Source organism: Bombyx mori, chromosome 15 (assembly GCF_030269925.1).
Source record: "Bombyx mori chromosome 15, ASM3026992v2".
Taxonomy (NCBI): domain Eukaryota; kingdom Metazoa; phylum Arthropoda; class Insecta; order Lepidoptera; family Bombycidae; genus Bombyx; species Bombyx mori.
In genome coordinates this window covers 9,966,896-9,990,266 of record NC_085121.1, presented here as the reverse complement: position 1 = coordinate 9,990,266, position 23,371 = coordinate 9,966,896, and the positions used below count along the sequence as shown (strand labels likewise).

At 34.6% G+C, this 23,371-nt stretch overlaps 3 protein-coding genes across 10 annotated transcripts in view; 2 read left to right on the top strand and 1 right to left on the bottom strand.

Moving 5' to 3' along the window:
* Window positions 1-2,230: 2,230 nt before the first annotated feature.
* Window positions 2,231-16,599, top strand: LOC101740507 (UDP-glucuronic acid decarboxylase 1). Its single transcript, XM_004928402.5, has 9 exons — window positions 2,231-2,475; window positions 3,124-3,437; window positions 4,105-4,284; window positions 8,692-8,797; window positions 9,508-9,621; window positions 10,047-10,234; window positions 10,884-11,016; window positions 11,541-11,677; window positions 12,853-16,599. Exons 1-9 carry the CDS (start codon window positions 2,415-2,417, stop codon window positions 12,964-12,966), a joined length of 1,347 nt encoding a protein of 448 aa, XP_004928459.2. The 5' UTR covers window positions 2,231-2,414; the 3' UTR covers window positions 12,967-16,599.
* Window positions 16,594-19,174, bottom strand: LOC101740645 (beta-1,3-galactosyltransferase 6). 2 transcript variants are annotated; one of them, XM_004928403.5, is made up of 3 exons: window positions 18,321-19,174; window positions 17,623-17,813; window positions 16,594-17,529 (listed from the first exon to the last, which is right to left on the bottom strand). In XM_004928403.5, the coding sequence occupies exons 1-3, from the start codon at window positions 18,963-18,965 to the stop codon at window positions 17,256-17,258; spliced, it is 1,110 nt and encodes a 369-aa protein (XP_004928460.2). In that variant the 5' UTR covers window positions 18,966-19,174; the 3' UTR covers window positions 16,594-17,255. The 2 variants fall into 2 exon arrangements, with proteins under 2 accessions (XP_004928460.2, XP_004928461.2); XM_004928404.5 differs by having other exon boundaries at window positions 18,333-19,174.
* Window positions 19,175-21,593: 2,419 nt separating this feature from the next.
* Window positions 21,594-23,371, top strand: part of LOC101736234 (ATP-binding cassette sub-family C member 4) — a 63,270-nt gene continuing 61,492 nt past the window's right edge. For 2 of the 7 annotated variants that reach the window (XM_038016007.2, XM_062672593.1), the window contains exons 1-3: window positions 21,594-22,008; window positions 22,167-22,250; window positions 22,360-22,445. In XM_038016007.2, coding sequence (XP_037871935.1) covers window positions 22,174-22,250; window positions 22,360-22,445 — 163 coding nt within the window. In that variant the 5' untranslated portion in view covers window positions 21,594-22,008; window positions 22,167-22,173. The remainder of the gene's footprint in view (window positions 22,009-22,166; window positions 22,251-22,359; window positions 22,446-23,371) is intronic. The other 5 variants (XM_062672594.1, XM_062672590.1, XM_038016003.2 and 2 more) reach the window with 3 other exon arrangements.

Below are 23,371 nucleotides of genomic sequence, written 5' to 3'. Positions count from 1 at the left end.
TTATTATTTTTGTATGTTTTAAGCATGATAAATTATGAAATTTTATATAATCAATCATATTAAATCGATATCATAGTCAATAAATAATGTACAACCCAAAACAGACGGCCGAACTGACGTGACAATGACATTTGGCGCGCTAAACATGGCGGATTTTCGGCCTCATTAGACGGAGACGGAGATATTTACGTATATTCATGTTTCATTTTATGTACGCACTGAAATACTGTTATATTGTTTTCCTGCGAGTTAAAGTGCTGAGTAAGAACGAGATAGATATATGTTTATGTATGTGCCTTCAAAATGGGTGCTATTTATATAAGAAATTGTACGTATAGAACAATATGTCGTGTCCCTACTATATAGGTCTATGATCACAAATAGATCTCAAAATTCAAATGTATTCCTTTATGCAAATAGAAAAGCTACAGCTTTTTTATATATTTTATGACCTGGTAACGAGACCGTTATGCCAAGTCTTAAAATTTCTCCGTATCTTCAGTTAAAATATGAAAAATGAGATGAAGTTGATTAATTTGAGACTTTATCAATTGGGATGAAATTAACTAAAACGAGATGAGATGAGATGAAATAAACTCTCAATCGAATGGTGCTCGTTATTTACCCATACTCTTTCAGTGAACTTTGGAAGAACCCGAGAAGCTATGTCCAGCGGCTTGGTTCTATTTTTCCACATTTGTCCACTGTCACCGATTCTAAGCAGTGTTTAACACATTAAAATAATTCTCAAAATTTCGCTCTGCACCTTCCTTTCAAAAAATTAGGCGATAGCCATAGTGGAAAAATAATATTTTCCCTATTTAAATAAAACGTCAAAGAAAACTTTTTGCATTTGTAAATAAATAATATAGAGTAGCAATACGTTTTTTTTTCAATTTTACATGCTGCTGTTGGCACTCAGGGTTGCCCCTTTTTTTGCTACCTAATCGTTGGTAGCCTAAGGCCCCCTAAGGAGCTAATCGAGCTTCGAGCGAACCTATAGGTAAGCACGGTAAGCTCTAAAAACCTGAGAAAATACTAGGACTATTACCTCAATACACTGTTGTCTCTTAATAATTTGAGACTGTCAACTTTGGGCACATAGAATACCTAAGCTTAGCTATTAGAAATTTGAAAAAAAAAGGTTTATTTCTTTTCTTTGGGTGGACGAGCTTAAGTAGTTAGAAACATTGGATCGTAGTTACATTAATGGCTATTGCGCCCCTCGTCTTCAGCCAAACACTTTGTTGCTTTTCTGAAGTTTCTGCGGATATCTTTTTTTTCTTCATTGACACGTCCACTATTCTACCGCTTCCATTCACACATTTTTGTATTTATTTTTAATATTTATTTATTTTATTATCAAAATTACTTAGAATAGGCTTTTCTGTTACAAATTCTGGTGGAGCTAGTAAGGCCTTAGGGCTAACAGTAATCCTTCGTCCTTCAAAAATATTTTTATAGGTATAACTAATTATTTTTTTTTATTAATTATTATAAATTCTGCCATCAATTTAGTTTTTTCAGATCAGCAGGGCGTCCCATGTTGTCCTTTTTTCATTTGTTGTTTGGAAAATTAACTTAACTTACAAGCCATACATTACACTTGATATTAAGAGTACAAGAGGCAAACATTAACAAAGATCTCAAAAACTTCGTATTTAAAAAATTCTTATCTTTGTAATGAAATTTGTATTTTTTGTTCAATTTTACTTTAAATACCTCGCCTTATGGTTTTTCTATTTATATCGTGTAAAAAATCAATATTCACAATAAGTACTTCACTTTTTCCAAATTTTAACATTTTAAATGCTGTTTTAGTTAAACTATTACTTTGTAATTCGAAAACTAATATTCTCATTTTATGTACTTACATAATGTTCTCAAAAACTGATTGTATTTTTATTAGTATTTCATTTCATTTTAAATATAAACTTACAATGTTAACGTACTGTAACATCTTCGAAGTTATTGTTAGAAAAAGGAAGCGCCACTGACGTTCCTAAGATTCAAACAGCAAAACTCATGTTAGTGTTATTTTTTTATTAATAAATGACTTTTCTGAAACTTGTCGTAGGTCCACAATATGTTTTTATAAATGCTTACAGCATTGCAATATTTACCACTATGGAAAGTTTTTATTACCTATATATATGAGATAGGTTTCTTTTGTCAATTCAGAAACGATTTCTTAAAAACGTATGCTCAGCTGATACTTGACAGCTGACAAAGGACATATCAAACAAAAATCAATTTGTTTTCAACAGTCCAATTCGATAACAATTTCGTTGTCGATGCCATTGCCAACTAACACTTGAGAATTCTCTTTCCGTACTATTGTATCCAACGTAACTTATGTATCGAAGCACAAACATAGTTATATTAGAAATGTCAAGTTTGTCATAAAATTAGCAATGTTAAGGCAAACACTGAAATTTAGAAAGACAATTTCATTTCTGTGTGTGCTATCTCTGCGTAAGTATTGAATTATTTAAAAATATTAGAAAAGCTTAATTTAGACAAAATTCTAAAACATTCACAGATAATTTATAATAATATAAAAGTCAGCGACAAAACGAACCCAATCTTTTTATAGGCCGGCTTGGCTCTAATATTTATCGATTTTTAAAAAATTTTAGTTAATGAAGCTATTTTTTGTCCAAACCTCAAAATCTTAAATTTGTAATATGCATCCCATAAATCAATAGAAATATTTGAAAAATATACCTGGGAATAAAATCAATGTTTTAAAAAGTTTTATACTTTGGATAATAGTATCACTCGCATTTATCTGTAATCATATGGAATATGGTACAAGTAGTCATTTACATCTATTTATAATTAATAGATATTGCTAGCATCAACAATAACATCTATGATATCTGTGAATAATGGTGACTATCTTCACAAAATTACATACTTATCATACTGTAATTTTACGATCGTGCATTATTGCTACTTCACATATTGCAGTGCAAGGGTAAACTAGCTCAATATTCAATAAAAGTTGTTCTAAGGTATTTAATATAAAGAAATAGATTTCATCATGACGTAATAGTAGCTTGCAAAAACTAAATTAATTTGTTTTGGGGGATTACTGTAATCTAAATAATTTATTTGTAGTGATATTAATATATCTGATCATCACAAAATCGAACAGTGAACATGGGCGGACTCACTACAAAATAGCTGAAGAGAAAAGGGACATCACATTTAGAGGTTTTAATATTTTTCCCAAGGACGAATATAATAATATAAATAAAATGAATTTGCAATCATCAAATGAAGTAACAAGTGATGATACAAAACATGAGCTTGCTGAAGCAAAAAATCGAATACAAGAATTAGAAAAAAAGATTGCTATTTTAGAAGGAAGAATGCCTCAAAAGTACCCTGAAGTAAAGTTTTTAGGATATAAAGAAAGGAGAAGAATCTTAGTAAGTATTTGAAACTCACGGTTTTCGCACTGAAGTAATTATAATTTATCAACCTAATCTATCAACTGTAATCATGTAAAACCTGAATGTCCTCGATTCCTAGTGAATCAAAACACTGTAGGTATGCACATTTGCTGTATTTTTGTATCAGAATTTCTGAAAATGACTTTTATATTATTACCTATATTTCCAGCAGGCTATAAGTTAGACCATCTCTTTTTGTCTTCATGTCAACATAAAAACAGCCCAGTAGCTTTGTTACCTTTTGCAAATAAAAATCTAACAAATAATATCGACGCTTGAAAGGCAAACGTGACTAAGCGACAATGCGTGAATTTTACAGTAGACTAATTTAAAGTAGAAATTAATTTAAAATATACCTGAGAAATACCTGAAAAAAATTCTATTTTAACGAATCTAGCTGTAGGATTGAAATGATTTTAATAGACCTTGAAATATTTATTTTTTTGCGCATCGAATATAGTTATTGCCTATCATATATGTACAAAGCAGTTATTGTCGCTTAGTCATGTTCCCCTTTCAAGCGTCGATATGTAATATATTGCTCTCACAAGATTATAGCTTCCTGTATGAAATTGACAACTAGATGAGCCTGCCTCCCCATTTGCTTTAAATCACAATAAATATACTTTTAATGATATTCCAGGTGACAGGAGGAGCTGGTTTTGTTGGCTCACATTTAGTTGATATTCTCATGATGAAAGGTCATGAAGTCATTGTAGTCGACAATTTCTTTACTGGCCGGAAGAGAAACGTTGAGCATTGGTTCGGACATCGTAATTTTGAAATGATTCATCATGATATCGTCAATCCGTTGTATGTTGAAGTAAGTATTGTTATCAGTTAAGGAAAAAGAACGTAATAACTACTACTTTGATTTCAGCTTTATAGTAATTTACCTCTCTCTATAGTCTAGATTGTACCAACAGATAAGGAATTGTAAAATAGTATTACTATTATTATAATTATTACTAGTGGTAGGACCTCTTGTGAGCCCGCACGGGTAGGTACCACCACCCTACCTATTTCTGCCGTGAAACAGTAATGCGTTTCGGTTTGAAGGGTGGGGCAGGCGTTGTAACTATACTGAGACCATAGAACTTATATCTCAAGGTGGGTGGCGCATTTATGTTGTAGATGTCTATGGGCTCCAGTGACCACTTAACAACCAGGTGGGCTGTGAGCTCGTACACCCATGTAAGCAATAAAAAAAAAACAATAACAGCTTTTCCATTCGTCTAGAAATGAATACTACATTCTGATATACAGAAATAAAAAAGTAAAAAAAACATTAACAGCTTTTCCATTCGTCTAGAAATAAATATTACATTCTAATATACAGAAATAACAGAGAACACTCCCCATCATGTGCCATCATTGCCTACCTACAAATGCAATAAAAAAGATCAATTCTGCTATCCATTCTTTATCAGAGCCATTACTACCCTGTAGACCGAGATGTCCAGAATTTCTTGAGGGAAATATAAAATTTTGGTCAAATATTACTACAGAAAATCAATTACTAACTATTTACGACATTATCATGAATGAATCACAACTAAGCTCAAAGAAATCTGCAGGTAATAGGGTGATATTATGTAAACAATGTACATATATCCATAATCAATTCCAAGTATTCATACCAGTCGGTAATCTACTATTATAACAAAAAAATGTAACTATAAACATTCAACATAGTTCTTATGACCTTCTTAAAACAAAAGAGACAAAGAATGTCACTGGTGTCATTGTCCCTTTCAGAAAATGTAAATATTTATTCAATTGCTTTACCATTATGACCATAACTTCAGCCTCAAATTGAATTGTTATTTAAGGTCTTAAAAAAAATGATTTTTACGCCCTCATTCAATGCATCGTCTTTAGAGTTCACTACTACTGTACTAAAGTTTTTGAGTGATAACAAATGACTCTGGTAATGTTTCATATTCAAGCTCATAGTTGGTATGAGCTATAGATACTGGTATTGTTACTGATGGTAGGGCATCTTGTGAGACTTCACGGACAGGTACCAAGGTTGCTTTCCAAGGTGATGGAGCGAATAATAAATATACAACTCCTGAAGTATCTTGAAGATCGCCAGCTGATCAGTGACCGACAGTACGGTTTCCGTCACGGTCGCTCAGCTGGCGATCTTCTTGTATACCTTACTCACAGGTGGGCTGAAGCCTTGGAGAGCAAGGGCGAGGCTCTCGCTGTGAGCCTTGATATCGCGAAGGCCTTCGACAGGGTCTGGCATAGGGCACTTCTGTCGAAGCTACCAGCTTACGGAATCCCCGAGGGGCTCTGCAAGTGGATCGCTAGCTTTTTGGATGGGCGGAGCATCACGGTCATTCTAGACGGTGAATGCTCTGATACCATGACCATTAACGCTGGCATTCCACAAGGTCCGGTGCTCTCCCCTACGCTTTTCATCTTGTATATCAATGACATGCTGTCTATTGATGGCATGCATTGCTATGCGGATGACAGCACGGGGGATGCGCGATATATCGGCCATCAGAGTCTCTCACGGAGCGTGGTGCAAGAGAGACGATCAAAACTTGTGTCTGAAGTAGAGAGCTCTCTGGGGCGAGCCTCTGAGTGGGGTGAATTGAATTTGGTTCAATTCAACCCGTTGAAGACAGGTTTGCGCGTTCACTGCGAAGAAGGACCCCTTTGTCATGGCGCCGCAATTCCAAGGAGTATCCCTACAACCTTCCAAGAGTATTGGGATACTTGGGGTCGACATTTCGAGCGATGTCCAATTTCGGAGTCATTTGGAAGGCAAAGCCAAGTTGGCGTCCAAAATGCTGGGAGTCCTCAACAGAGCGAAGCGGTACTTCACGCCTGGACAAAGGTTTTTGCTTTATAAAGCACAAGTCCGGCCTCGCTTGGAGTACTGCTCCCATCTCTGGGCCGGGGCTCCCAAATATCAGCTTCTTCCATTTGACTCCATACAGAGGAGGGCCGTTCGGATTGTCGATAATCCCATTCTCACGGATCGTTTGGAACCTCTGGGTCTACGGAGGGACTTCGGTTCCCTCTGTATTCTGTACCGTATGTTCCATGGGGAGTGCTCTGAGGAATTGTTCGAGATGATACCGACCGAGTAGAGTTCATCCATACTACCTGGAGCCACTACGTTCATCCACAGTGCGTTTCCAGAGATCTTTTTTGCCATGTACCATCCGGCTATGGAATGAGCTCCCCTCCACGGTGTTTCCCGAGCGCTATAACATGTCCTTCTTCAAACGAGGCTTGTGGAGAGTATTAAACGGTAGGCAGCGGCTTGGCTCTGCCCCTGGCATTGCTGACGTCCATGAGCGACGGTAACCACTCACCATCAGGTGGGCCGTATTTTCGTCTGCCTATATGGCAATAAAAAAAAAAGGTACCACCACCCTGCCTATTTCTGCCATGAAGCAGTAATGTGTTTCGGTTTGAAGGATGGGTTAACTGTTGTACTATAGAACTGGTAATTAGAACTCATGTTTCAAGGTGGGTGGCGGCATTTACGTTGTTTATGCCTGTGGGCTCCGGTACTCACTTAATACCAGGTGGACTGTCAGCTCGTCCACTCATCTAAACAAATAAAAAAAGAATATAATCCTATTTTGGAGGTTTTCAGTGTAGAATAGAATGCTTATAAAGCTCTTCTTGTAGATATATAAACATAAACAATTCGCAACATAATTTAAAATGAGGCATGATATTAAATTACTCCTATTACTTTCTAGAGGATGTTAATAAAATATCTTATACGTCTGGTGTAATAATGAAACTGCATTCCCTAATCGACTGTTTTCCTTCGGAAATTCTAGACGGTTTTTTCTCATGAAAGATGAATAGTTTTCTCATACTTTGAGACAATAGGTCTTGGAATGAATGTTGAATGTTATAGTTAGTGATTAAAGTATCCATTAAAAAGTCTGAAGTGCAATTTGATAACATAGATTAATTCAATTTATTAATTCTTATCAAACAAAATTGTGGATGCATAGTCCTAACATGCCTTTGATAATATTATTAATAAAAATAACTTTTTATCTATACGTAAACATTACACTGATGCTCGGGTAGTGGTCTTTCGTGTATGAACTGCGAAAAATTACAATTAATTTTTAAATTACAAGTTCTCGTAACAGAGCTGATTTCATAGACAAAGAGAAATTTCAAAAGAGCTATTTTGAGAATTCACACGTCACAAAACCTTTTTTTTTTAATGCCGGGGAACTCGTTTACGGATACCCTGACACACCAAGACACAAAACCTGCTCCAAACTCACGTACAGAGACGGATTATCCGTAAGGCAAACTAGACACGTGCCTAGGGGCGTTACAAGGGGCGCGCGAGCTCAGAATTTTTAAATAAATAAAGAAAATAAAATATCGACGATTAAGAACTAAATGCTGATCTGTATTCTTAATCTATAATAGATTATATTCCATCGATATACTCGTATTATGCAATATTGCGGGTTTCTTTGTATTTCATTTGCGCATTAGCGTAAGTACAAGGGTCCTGGTCTACTAAAGTCTAGGGTTTGATGATACAACGTCATCGTAATTGCAAAAACAACTAGTTAAAATTTATAGTATTATGATGGCCATTTATGGCCGGTACAGGGGCGCCGATAAAGTGATTGCCTAGGGCGTTCTGGACCTTTATTCCGTCACTGCCCACGTACTAATGATTTAATCATTCTTTTTAAAAACTGAAGCGTCGAATTAGCCTTGAAATAACCTTAGGGCAACGCAAAGCCGCCTTCGCCCGAAACATCTCTTGTCGGAGCCGCTCTCGGTGCTTTTAGGCTCTTCAAGCACTGGTCATCCTCGTCGAACTCATCGAACACGACGAAGAGTTGGTCGACCGAATTAACCCATAGACACGACTCATTGAGGGAGGAGGAGGGTTACTTACCGGATCTCCTCAGTGCGACGCGATTCCAATCTGGTGGTAAATTCTGCCAAGCAATGCTCTTGCTAGGACTAGTGTTAGCACATTCTCTCGGGTTGAGACCCGTGACTCCTATCACACACACAGCGTAGCGTAAAAGCCTCTTAGCTTGCCAGCGAATCGGTAGGGAAATAAAAAAGTACATTAATTAACTGAATTCGAACATTTTCAACATACTTAAACATACTTAGTAACCTAGAGATTCAGTTAATCTTGTGAAAAAATAGTTAAAAATTGTTTGGGTATAATAAATTAACAAATATTATTTCATTTTAGGCAGACGAAATATATCATTTAGCTAGTCCTGCCAGCCCACCGCATTATATGCAAAATCCTGTTAAAACAATCAAGACTAATACTCTAGGAACTATAAATATGTTAGGTAAGTAATAAAATAATGTGACACGAATAATAACTTCACAAAGCTTACAAAATATTATTATGATACTTCACATATAGATGTAATGTTTGTTCAATCCTAAGTAACATTTTTGATAAAGTTCATTTCCTTAGTAAAAGTTTTTGCAAAACAGTGTCTATTATGGATTGAAATAATGCAGCAATTTACTTTTTACTTAAACGGTGGGTAATAGGTACTCCGGTCCCCGTCCGAGTGAATTAACCCATAGACACAGCCCACTGAGTTTCTCGCCGAATTTTCTCAGTGGGTCGCGTTTCCGATCCAGTGTTAGATTCGGTGAAGCACTGCTCTTGCTAGGGCCAGTGCTATCAACACTCCCAGTTTGAGCTCCGAGAGCTCACCTACATGTCAAGGAGAAGCTGAAATACCCTCTCAAGGCTATCAGCATAAATAGGAAAGAAAAAAATGTAGGTAAACCTCACCTGAGAGAGAGGTAAGGTTTACGCACGTCTGCTTTTTTTATTTTAAAAGTCATGGGTCGTTTCATTTACAACAAATTTTTGTGGTGCTCTGTTGCCCCACTAAACAAACTATAACTCAAATTCAGTTCCCATGTATCCCGTAGTAGTATTAGAGATTTTTATAATTGTAATAATAACAGGCAAGTAAAAGCCAAACTAACTATTAAACTAAAAGGAAAAAAACTACTTTAGGTACATTTTCAATTTCAGGTCTCGCCAGACGCGTCGGCGCTAGAATACTGATCGCAAGCACTTCAGAAGTATATGGAGATCCTTTGGTGCATCCACAACCTGAATCTTATTGGGGCCATGTTAATCCAATTGGTAATAATATACTTATACAATAAACTACCCTCTAATTCATCAAAATAATCTATTTAGTTCTTATTGGATTTCGTTCCACTAGACAATTTATAAATGCAACGTGCAGTTGCCATTAGTATAATAGCTAACCCTTTGTGTAAAAAATGAAAGATCTGTTTAATCATTCTGTCACATGTTAAGATACACACATGACTGCCCGAACATGGGAGTGTAATACACTCACATGTGAGTTTCTTTACTTCTCCAAGACTTTTAAATGTTTTAATATAAATTTGAATTAGTATAGTTTATCAGCGATTTCGAGAACTTTCATACGCACATAGACCTATGTAGTACATACGCAAGGTTTTTACCTTTCAATTCGCTTCATTCGTCGCCAGTGCTTCGTTGAAATTATGATAATAAATTAACAAATTACTTTACAGGCCCTCGAGCGTGTTACGACGAAGGCAAGAGAGTTGCAGAGACACTGGCGTATTCGTACGCAAAACAAGAGAAAGTCGACGTGAGAGTCGCTAGGATATTCAACACGTACGGACCTAGAATGCATGTTTCAGACGGTCGTGTAGTTTCTAATTTCATAATGCAAGCTTTACAGAATTTAACTATTACAGTAAGTAGTAACTTATTTTAGGTTTGTACTTATAGATTTTTGTTTTTTGAAGCGGTTTTCTTATTAGTTTTGATTATTTTTATACTTAGAAAATGCAACCGAACATTCGGAACTTCATTGCGCGTGACGTCATTCGGGGTTAAAATAAGCTACTAGGTTTTGCAGACTGTTGAAAAAGAAAAATAGAAAATAATGGAATATGTAGATATCTACCTACGCTTTTGCTGTGTGGTTACTGATCTTTAATAATACATAGAAATTACATTTTTAACCACAGCGAATAACGAGACATGACGTCATGCGTCATGATTGTATTAAGTGTCAAAGTCATTTAGGGTCAAGTTGTATTTTTTTAATGATCTATAAATTATATTAATTTCATACGGAAATAGAACCTAGATGAACATTTTAAGTAAATTAGCACTCTTAAAAAAAATGTTTTCATTATAGTCCTATTGCCTGTTCGTGCTTCATAATTTCAATTGTTTTCAAACCACCGATCAGGACTTTAAAAACATTTTGATATTGAAACCGACAACATTTCTTTTTTTATATTTTAAATGGAAACAATACTCTCTGTACTGTTAACATTAAGCAGATAATACCTCCCCATGTTCGGTATTGATTCTTTTTTTTATTATTATTTCAGGTTTATGGTAACGGAAAACAGACCCGATCGTTCTGCTACGTGTCTGACCTTGTCGATGGACTGCTAGGCTTAATGGCTTCTAGTTATACATTACCTGTTAACATTGGGAACCCGGTAGAACATACTATAGAAGGTGAATATTAAAACTAATTTACGAACGAAAACGGGCATGTTTTACTAGCAAAAAACGAATTTAGTATGAACGTTGCTTTAATTAACATTTTGAAAATTAATTTAAGAGGAGTGATTTTATTGTAATTGTTATTTATTATGACTTCTGTCTATGTAATAATAAGTACATTTACAATTTAATCTTGCGTTATTGTTTTTTATTTTATAATTACAGATTTAGGTAGAGAAGTTTCGAATACATAATTATTTTCATAATCACGGACCACGCCATTGACTATTCGTCGAAATTTGAATATTGTGAAACTACCGTCCATTTTTAAATTTTCATAAATTTTCATTGCTAGTCGATTACCTCGATCGTCTGGTGTTCGGCGCTTAACTATTAAACCACGGCGTCCAGGTTCGATTACCAACAAAAGTCGGTATCTTTGTTACAGAACCTGGGCTTTTTGTGATTATAAGTGCCAGTAGTTACACGGGAAAAAATGCTTTAGTGTGTGTGAAATGAGCGTGCTTTTTTTTCAGAATTTGCAATGATCATAAAGAATCTAGTCCCCGGGTGCCGCAGTACTGTCGCCACGGGAGCCGCGGTCGAGGACGACCCCCAGCGGCGCCGACCGGACATTGCAGTGGCGGAGGCCCATTTACACTGGAAACCTAAAGTAAGCATTATAATCACATCATTTCATCATTCTCCTGCCCTTCTCCCAGTCACCTGGGGTCGGCGCAACATGTTTTATCCTTCCATACTCTTCTATCATATACCATTGCTTCGCTCACTCCCTTCTTACCCATATCGTCTTTCACGTAATCCATCCATTTCTTCTTAGGTCTACCTCTTCCTCAGATTCATAGTTAACATTCTTTTACCAACCTCATTTTCATTTCGTCTCATCACATGTCCATACCATCCCAAAAGCGCACTTCTCAGCTTCTCTGTCACAGGTGCCACTTTCAGACTTCCTCTAACATATTTATTCCGTATTCTATCCATTCTCGTTACTCCACACATCCATCGCAACATTTGCATCTCTGCTGCATGCAAGTGCAAGCATAATAATCACAATAACCGGATAAAAGTATTGGCTCAGAAAAATAATAGATTAATGCTTTGTAGGAAAAAAGAAACTAGAAGTACTGATGGTTTTTATCAGCTAAAATGGACACATGAGCTATGTCTTTATCTATACTAATATATAAATCTACATTAGTTTTTACGGATGTTCCGTTTATAACTACTGAACCGTGCATCCGATTGACTTGAAACTTGGTATCCATGTCGAAAATACACGTACTTAATGGATAGGCTAATATTTATATTATATGAGTTGGGCCCCCTACACCAGTTGCGTGGGCTATAATGATGAGAATGTTTGTGGGGGTGAGAAATAATAATGTTAATTTTAAATGCCCAGCGAAGCGGGCGGGTACAGCTAATCTTGTGTAAATCTGCATTAGCTCGCACGCTGCCGCCTGTCTCGAACATGAGTATAGTAAACATTGCGAGATCGTTTCTATTGCACGTTATTCTTTTGTGGAAGTCATTTGTGGCCACATAGTGGGAACATAATTAATTAGAATATTTTACAACCCTCATACTTATATGAAATTATTTGTCTACCTCAAACTACCATTTAAAAGCAGGTAGCCCCGAAAGCTCGTCTGACCCAATATAGTTATGAAAATCGTTTTAATAGATAATGCTTTGACAGGTGTACTATTCATTCCTAGGATTTAAATCAGTGACTGTGACGAAGCCCAAAATAAGATCTTCAAGTCTGCCACACCGCTTGTGCCAAGTTTAGAAATTAAATAATCTAAATAAATAAATTTTCAGGTAAGCCTACAGGAAGGCTTGCAAAGAACCATCGACTATTTCAAAGAAGAATTATCAAGGACTACGCTTTACAATAATCAAACTTATGTAGATATGAAAGTCAAACATCATTAGTATAGTTATTAACTTAATTTTAATGTGATATTAGAATTACATCAACCGAACTATTTTATGAACATATAGTTATGTCTAAATAATATGAAAGACCAAAAATCAATTCGACTATGGTGACCCAGAACGAACTAATACGATTTCAATTTATGAAACAGGATTTTCGAATTGTTGCTACATTAATACATACATATAAGCGGCTGATTATATTATCTTATTTTTTGATTATCAAAAATGGGACATTTTGATATGCCTTGTTTTGCCATATTTGAACGGTGAATAGACCATTACAGATACCGTAGATTTGGACCTGTTTTATCGTGACAGTGGCTTCATGTGTCTGTTGGTTTTAGGAGTCGCCTAGTCGGTGGGTAATAAGTGTGCATTCACAACCGTTGACACCGCGACCGTAACAATAATACAATTTGTAACCTTGGTTAATGTCTACTAATTTTATGCGTGTTAAATATTATATCCAAAATATTCATATTATCACAGGGCGATTCTATATATATATACACATATATATGCGATATTTCCTAAAAATTCAACATACCTTCATTTGGCTGAATATTTTTATTGAGTTTTTGTTTTGTTTTTTTATTGCCCTTGTAGGCAGACGAGCATTCGGCCCACCTGATGGTGAGTGGTTACCGTCGCTCATGGACGTCAGCAATGCCAGAGGCAGAGCCAAGCCGCTGCCTACCGTCTAATACTCTCCACAAGCCTCGTTTGAAGAAGGACATGTCATAGCGCTCGGAAAACACCGTGGAGGGGAGCTCATTCTATAGCCGGATGGTACGTGGCAAAAAAGACCTCTGGAAACGCACTGTGGATGACCGCAGTGGCTCCAGGTAATATGGATGAACTCTACTCCGGTGGGAGATGCCGGTATCATCTCGAACAATTCCTCAGAGCACTCCCCATGGAACATACGGTACAAAATACAGAGGGAACCGAAGTCCCTCCGCAGACCCAGAGGTTCCAAAAGCTCCGTGATTATCCGTATTATCACCAAAAGGATATAGCTTAGTGCAGCTTACATACCAACATACCAGCAGATGGTTACCTTCGGTGGCATACAAACATCGGCAATATAGGGAGCACAAACAAGTCGCTTCGTAAAGTTTATTAAATTGATTAATAAAATAAGACGATAATTTTTTTTATTAGTTCTCATTTTTATTTAAGGTTAACCATACGGTTGTTTCTAGTATAGTATTTTTTATGCTATTGTTTGTACAACTCAACAATCTATAAAGTAATAAATTAAGAAATTTATTTATAATATGTAGGTATATGGTACAAATATTTTCTTCTATGTATAGTATCGAGTTTCCTCTGAAATATCCGTTGTTTTTTATGAATGCGCTGGTAACAGTCGAATAAAGAGCGTGATACGACCATTTTATATTTTCACAAAGAATATTCTCGATCTACTAATAATTACTTATGCTTTTGTTCTAACAACTAAACTTGGACGTTAATGTCGGATCATTGGATTGTTTACTGTAACAATATGCCGTACCGTATCGCGTAAGGGAACCGTTGTCGGAAACAAAAGACACGATATAGATATAAACATGACAACATAAAAAACGCTTTTTTTTATGTAGTTTATTTTTGTTGTTTAGTTCTTAAGTTTCATTTTATTATTGTACGCCATTTGATACGGAAATGACGGTGCGCGCAGTCAAACGATTTATATTTGTAACAAGTTTCACTAAAACAATGATTGTCTGTGCCGAGCCTAATGAATATTTATGTATACGTTAAATTAGTCGTGCCAACAACTATGAACTCATTAAAGTTTAAAATAAATTGTCATCCAGTTATAGATACAAAAGGCAACGCAATTAGTCAACATCTTATAATTAAATAAAATCGAGACTGACAGACACATTTGCACATAAAAGTACAAAGTGACGAATTACAGAAATAAGAGAAAAGTTAATTTTTTTTATTGCCTTTGTAGCCAGACGAGCATACGGCCCACCTGATGGTAAGTGGTCACCGTCGCTCATGGACGTCAATAATGCCAGGGGCAGAGCCAAGCCGCTGTCTACCATAGAATAGATCAAAATTTTATTCAGTTGGGAGGAATCGATGCCAAATATTTCCTGCCGTCTACCGCCGTACATAAAAAAAGATGTGTGGTGTAGTGGGACACCGGATAAGAACGAAGTTCCTTATTATAAAAACATTAATTTTAAGTTCTATTCGAGGTATAAAGAAAATACAACTGGAGGTTTCGCAATAACCCACGATCATTCGGCAACGTGCGAACTTATTGTGGTACACTTCATTCACGGTTGTTTGCATAAGATTTTTGTACGTTATTACAAAGTTAAGTCGTTCACTGTGTGCATTACTAATAAAAATCTTACGTTACGGACGTTTTTTCCCGGTTAGGGTACCCCTCCGCATCGTCCCATAAGGAACTTCGTTCCAATATTGTTTTCTGTTTTATCGCGTAATAAATGTTACCGTTCTAACAACGGAAACGGTTCCTTTAAACGCTGTATGAGTAGTTAGTGTTGAAAAAATGACCTACCCATGCTAATCAAAATTGTTAAAAATCATTATCAATCAAAAGTCAGTGTAAATACTTTTACGTTTTAACATTGTTGTATCGAAGTACTTAAACAATTATCGACATTACGCCTTCTCGATGTAAAAACGTTAATATGGCTTCATAAAGATAGTTTACTATAATAAAGGATTCAATTGAATCGCGCATATATATATGTCGGAGAAACTCCATTATTAAGACTACCGTCAGATTTCATTAGGGCAAATAGCTAGGGGTGATCGAGTTAAGAGAAATATTAAGTACGCAAAATTTGGCGTTAGCAAACGAAACCGAATGACAGTCCTTAGGATGGAGGTATCGCTCTTCAAAAAGGCTGGTTTGTTAGTGAAATGCGTCTATGCGCCTCCACCGTCTAGGCTCTGTCGTAGCACGAAGTTAGCCGAGCTCCGACGACATTACGATCGTGTCGGGAATCGTGCTGCGCTTCGTTTTGCTACTCAACTAATGACCGTCTCCGACATAATATATATCGACGCATGAAAGGCAAACGTGACTAAGCGACTATAACTGCTTTATACATAAATGATAGGCATTAACCATATTCGATGTGCAAAAAAAATTTATTTCTAGGTCTATTAAAGTCATTTCAATCCTACAGCTAAATTCGTTAAAATATATTTATTTTCAGGTATTTCAACTTTAAATTAGTCTACTGTAAAGTTCACGCATTGTCGCTTAATCACGTTTCCTCGATATATATTTATTTGCTTTATTAATTTATTTAATCTATTTTTCAAATACTTCATATAAATAGCACTTCAAAGTGATGTCGTACATACGTTAGGACCAAATGTTATGAAATAATTGTAGACACAAGAGGGTAGTGGGAAACACGTATGCGGTATCGCCTACTATGACTAAAGTATATCCTTACTCAAAATTCAATGAAGCCAGAGTATTCATTTTTAGTTTTTTGAATGCTTATATTTTGATGCGCTAGTAACGTACCTTTTTGTGTTAAAATGTCATTATTCCAAAAACAAAATATGTTGAGTTTATTGAAATTTTATGTTGATTTATTCAAATAAAAAGGATAGTTTGCATTATGTTTTATTTATTATAATTCGTATAAAGACTAGTTGACTAGTTTGACTGTTCTACAATTTACATTGTTTGTGCCTCAAGATAAAGATCGAGTTAAATATACTGAATGTTTCGGAGTAACTCGAAACATGATTATGATATCAACTATGTTGATCTGGTAAGATTTAATACCAAAATCTAAAAACCAATGAGACTTCGTGGCCTAAAAGATAAGACGCCTGGTGTACTCGCCTCAAGCAATGAGACTACACGCATCTCAAATCCCGCAGACTGGTACCAGTTTCTCTAATGAAATACATACTTATGTTCATGTGAATGACTTCCACACAAAGGTTTATTTTAACATTGTGTTAAAGTAACAAACCCGCCAAAAATTTCAATTTTAGTACTTTACCTTACAATTGAGACTGGCCTTATAAGTCTAAAGGTTTATGGGGGTAGTCACGTTATATCTATAGGTTCCTGTAACTATTTTACACCAGGTAGGCCTTAAGTTCCCTCACCCATCTAAGAAAAAAATTGTAGATACTTGATAGAGAGTGCTGATATGGTTCGCTTTACGACACTTTTTAGTCACCTACTCCAATCTCCAATATATAACTTTAATTAGCGTTGTCACATTCGCATTCAAAACTTTTATTCAAATTATTTCAAGTTAGTGACAGCATTCACTAGGAAGAACATTCCAGTTGTAATGATATGATTTCCTTTCCGTACTTTCATGTTTGCAAAGTTTATTGCCATGTGAATTAATCAAATTTTTAAATAACTGAAACATATCACTTGGGGTTTGTTTATGTCGAACTAACATATTTGTCAAGCAACCTCTAGTCTTCCATTCAGTGTCAAATCTGACATCATGAACCCTATTGATTCTGTCTAATGGTGCTGTCCACACTCCCATTGACACATCTTCAGAATTGTAATGACTGTGAACAAAGAAAAACTAAAAAAATTAGCTTACTAAATTTAGATATGTTTGGTATTTTGTATACAATAATATAATGGAAAAATATATTTACCTCAATAATTCAGCATTTTTACCAACGAAATCGACTATGCTACGAGATATAACATATCCTCCACCACGAGCATAAGGCAAGTAGTTATCACAAAGGAACCAATCTGTCTCTTTCCACTTGCCAGACATAAACACTTTGGCTTTTCCACTGAAATATCCCCAATATAATCCATTATATGCAGAATGAGATTTCTAAAACAATAAAAGAGTATTTGATACACAATAATAAAAAATTTTGATATTGATAATAGTCACCATTCCTAGATAGCTAGGCAATCAAAACTTCCATCTAAAAAATGACATTTATGAAGTAAAGTGGACAACAATAATATTTTCTTGCTTTATGAGATGAGGTGACATTTACAGGGTGATTATTGAACACCTGACATAAAAAGTTAATGAAACATGAGTTTGAAGTCTCAATGATATTATTATTTCTTGTATATGTCCCACCTTTTAAACCAGAAAACATGACATTTGCAGCGTAGAATGTAAGAAGTTGGTACCTACTTGTACAGGCATTTTTTTGCTGTAGCTTCACAAGTTCATATCCCATTTACTAAATCTCATAACAGTACCAAGTGAATGTCTCAGTCCTCAGAATTAGGATTCGAAGCCAGAGTAAATGCTCATTAAAAATACTCAATAAACAGTCAATTTATAAAGAGCATATTCAAAACGAAATTCACTTTTACTAACCAACCAACCAACCTTATACGAAACAAATGATTTTATTTCTTCTCCATCCATTTTCGGAGCAAATGCTTCCAGATCTCTCACTATCAAATCTATTCTAACAAATGAATCATCATCACATTTTATCAAGTATCGAAGATTTTTTAAATTTTCACTAAACCACTTCAATGCTTTTAATACTTTGGATGTTAAATTATCATAGGAATCTTGGAGATCATCAATTAAAAGCATATCATTACTTCTGCTATTTTCATCATTCAGTTTCATTATTTCCAGTAGACTTAGTTTCTGTAATCCTATCACGAAATATAATTTAATAATATTTTGTTGGTTTTGTCTACTGATTTTGGTATGGTTCCATTTGTACAGTTTCTCTCCATTTTCTTTAAATATATTATTCGCTAATTTCGCCCATGTAGATCTGATAGCATCTCTTTTATTCTTATTTTCTGGTCCGCTGAACACAAGCACAGCATATTCAATGCCATCACTTGATGTGGTAATATCTGGATCTGATTTAAAAGTTTTAGTAACGGCATCCGCACAATCAAGACGAATAAGGCTCAATGTGATACCACATCCTAAATAGAAAAAAAATAAGCTAAACAGAATCACAATTTTAAACTTCCTTATGAAACTAACTAACATTTTGATTCAGTAAAACCCTGTTAATTAAAATCAGTATTTATTTCTGTTTAGATATTTTTATTGGTGCATTATAATTTAGTTTTACTATCTAGATTTTTAACTAATTGGATAAATTACGAAAGTAGGTAGGCACGGAACATATTTTCCAGATTCGTTTTTAATGTGCTCAGTGCTGTAAGTCTTGTCCATAGAGTTCGTGTTGTGGGTACGTATTAACTCTATGATCTTGTCTATGGCTTTTGAGATTAGGGATGAAACTAAACAGCGATGTTTTCAAATATTGATGTATCGTTCACACAAAACGATGTTTTAACATCGATGTTGAAACCAAAACATCGGCGATACATCGTTGTTCATGAACGATGTTTTATCGTACACAAACATAGGGCGCCATATTACGTTCTATCCGTGATCTACACAAATTATGTCTCAGCCATAAGCGGTCATTTTTCAATTTGGCGTCTCGCTCACTCACTTTTTTCCTGTCTATTCTAGTAACCTCGGGAGGCTATGCAGATTCACCGAATTAGTAGGTGAGCTCACGGGGCTCAAACCGGATGACGTTGCTATCACTAACCCTATCAAAAGCAGTGCTTCGCAGAATCTGTCTGTACTTAATTTATTCGCTGAGCCCTTCGTCGCAAGTGATGTGTTGGACGAGGACGGTGACCAGTGCTTGAGGTAGCTAAAAGCACCGCTAGTGGATCGGGAGGTTTACTCGCTCAGCACTTATAAAGCTATTATATGTTAGAACGTATCATGATGAAACTATTGGGGTGATAGTATTGTACCGTCCAGATGTGCCTCCAATGATCACATAAAGTGAAATAGGCTTCCTACGCGAAATCATTCAACTTTTGTAACCGTTCAAAAGATTAGTTAAAGAAATTTGTGTACAATGTTTTCTTACAGTAAGCAAAGTAATATCTCTCGTGAACTGTCTTCATGATATGCTTGAAAAATATTCTAGCATACCACCCTATCGCTTAAATTAGAAATCGAAAATGAAATCACAAAAAAGTTATTAACTTAGAGAACTGTTCATAGTTGGCTATTGCAACCGCCTTGGATCCTCGTTTCAAGCTGATTCATTACCAGGGTACCAGATTATTAAAACTGTTATAACTGTTAAATTCGATTTTGAAGAAACAAACGTTCATTAATAGTAATACTCATTACATAATTAGAATTTCACTTAAAAATAATAGTCAGAATTTAATAAATGCATGTTATTTTATGTTTTATTATATTTATCATAATTGTTTCTTATCGTTTAACTGCCTAAAAAACTTTATAGTATTAAAGTTGATTACACGGATCTGTAAATTTTAACTTTTACCTTCCTCTCAAATCCAAAGATTTGAGTATTGATATTGGAGTAGATTACAAATATGCAAGTACTTGGATTTTTCGTATTACACTGAGTTTGTTTAAAAAACCTCTGGTGTGAATTTGAAAAAAAGTTAAGTAATTTGTAAATGGTGCTAAAAACATTGAAAAAAAACAACGATATATCGTTCATAAAGATCGATATTTTTCTTATCGATGTTTCAATTTTAAAAACATCGGTATCCTAACATCGATGTTATTATGAGCGATGTTGCATCCTTAATTGGGATAACCTTATGTCAGACTTGTAGATAATAAATCGACTGCATTTTTTCGTTGAAAATTAGGTAGTAGATTAAAGAATATTCGAATCCCTGTAATGTAGCAGCTACATTTTTCGCCAGATTTAATTTTGATTAAGATGTGATGTACCTACATGAATGTAATACGTGTCAAAAATTGTCAAAATAGAACTTTTTAGGCAATGACCTTATTCATGTTTGTCTTATATATTCTTTTAAGTCTCACTTTTCTCATTAATCATGTATAATTGATTGTATTAATGTTTAATCTATGATAATAAATAAGTCTATGTGCATTATTACACTTATTAATTTTTTTTGCGCTTAATCTTGTTTTAGAATAGCATTCGGCTTCTTGCATTTTTTGTTAAATTTTATATGACATAGCAACTTACGATGTAATTTGGGTTTTCGCTGAAAGACATCTACATCACCTTGAGGTAGAATAAGCGTAGCAAAATTTTTTCATTTACACTACAGTGACAAAAATGGGAGGTGGCAAATTGGAAATTCGAAAAAGCTCGTCAAAACTATTAATTGACCCATCCTCAAAACTTCCGCAACTTTTTCCAAAAAATAAATAAAAAGAAAATAAATAAGAATAGATTTCTTTTAAAGAATTGAAGTAGGCTTACAGAAAAATAGTGGGAATGCTCAGGAAACTCTATGGAAAAGCCCGAGACACAACTTCAAGCAATTTCATTTCATTTTCCAACACATGTGCATTTTCGCAGATTTTAGTATCTGTGAAAATGTAAATAAGCATTAATACACTAAATAAGTCACTACTATATATAAGCTTAAACTTGATTTTAAAAAACAATATTAAATCATTACCCCCAAACTATTAAAAAATCTTTATTAGAATGCCTACTATGTAGTATGTAGAGACCACAAGATAGGTAATACTATGGTAATCACCGAAGTGTGAAATAGGTCTATGATGGTAATACCAATACCAATACCCTTTATCCACAAAAACGCTACTTGACGTATTCCGTACGTCACTGTCAAAATGTTAAAAGTTTCAACATGATTTCAACAATTTAAAAATCAAAATTAGTCTGTGAACGTACAAATGCAGTGCAGTTGTTCGTGATTAAAATTGAAATTTGATTTTTACTGAAATTTGTAAAATAATCTAGTTAACTTAGTTATATCTCAAACAAAACTAGAATTTACTTTGATTTTTTAATCATATTAACTATTTTTGGAATTGCAGTATATTCTGATTCGTGTCCCGTCAAATTTTTTTGGGATTTCTGAAATCAAAGTGACAAAGTGGGTAGTTTTTGTATGCTTTTAAAGTAAATATTTAAAAAATATTGTGTTACGAAAGGGTCATGTCGCAGTTTATTAAATAGGAGGCAAATAAAACACCGGTGGTCAAACTGCTCACATCGAATTCTAAGGTATCAAATATTCCAACGTGTTCCCTTTAAATATATTTTACTCACTTAAAAAAAAAAGAAACGAAATTAAAATAAAGTCAAACAGAAAAAAATGTACCCGAATGATAATAAAGAATGTGTTAGAATATATGATTTGAAAATTTCTAAAAACCTAACAGGAACAACATGGAGTCCTTCAAAAGAAAAAATCGCCCTGCTCACCCCAGAGCTTCAGCAAATCCATTGTCAGCCTTAACTTTCACGTGAGTATGATAACCCACAGTTAGATATATTAATGTCCAATTAAAATTTAACAAATACTGTATTGAGACTGTACAGATAAATCTCTCCCACTAAGGCTTTTTTTAACAGTTGGACCTTGCCAGTATTTTGGAGCAGTTTGAAAAAGGAATTGGAAGAGCAAGATTTGTATGAGCCCTTAGATGAACATTCCTCAGGTAAGAAGCGTTCTATTTTTTATGCATGCATATAAAGATCCCTATTAATATTCTATATTGTTATGATCCCTTTCATAAAAAGTTTCATAGCTATAAATCATGATACTACTAGCAGAGTTTCCATTTACCAAAATTTTAATAAGAAATACTGAATAAACATTTAAATACATAATTTCAATTAAAAAATAAAGATCTGTCAATAGTATGGAAGTGAGTGTTTAATTTATCAATGAACAATAAAGTTATTTTAACTATGTTTTGCTGACTTTATTCCTGAGTTTATTGTTGAAGTATTTGACACTCCCTAGGCTTTAATAATCTCAATGCCGGTTTATTGAGTATTTACCACATCAAGTAATTTCCGGTTTGATGTTTTTGTACTTGAGGTCCTCAGATTGTGCCTTGCATATAACTTTTAGATGTCTTGTTCTGAACATTTTCAAGAGTTTCTACGTTATTAAGACTAGCAGTAAATTACACATTAATTCTGTAAGTCCATATAGGTTTTAGAGCCATTGTTCAATCTTATAAAGAAAGAGCTATTGAGCTTTGCAAAAGGAGCTATCTGCTGAGTGCAGATCATATTGAGGGGTAAAAAGCTATATGGTTTAAGCAACATTCTTGCAACTTTACAGGAAAGCCACTAAAAGTTTAAAATTTCGAAAAAATATAATTATAAAAATCAATAGAGTAAACTTAAGTTTCTAAAAATATCGAACTGTTGAGGCCAATACCAAATATAACGCGCCTTTAATTACAAAGATAAATGTCGTGAATTATAAATAAAATATTGGTTAAACCAAATATCCTTTCTCCCTTCGAAATGGAAAGATTGTCTTGCCATTTCGTATCTCACAGTATTGATTATTTTATAACAGAAAAGCATGTTTAATGAAAAAAATACACAAACTCATAGAATCGATTTC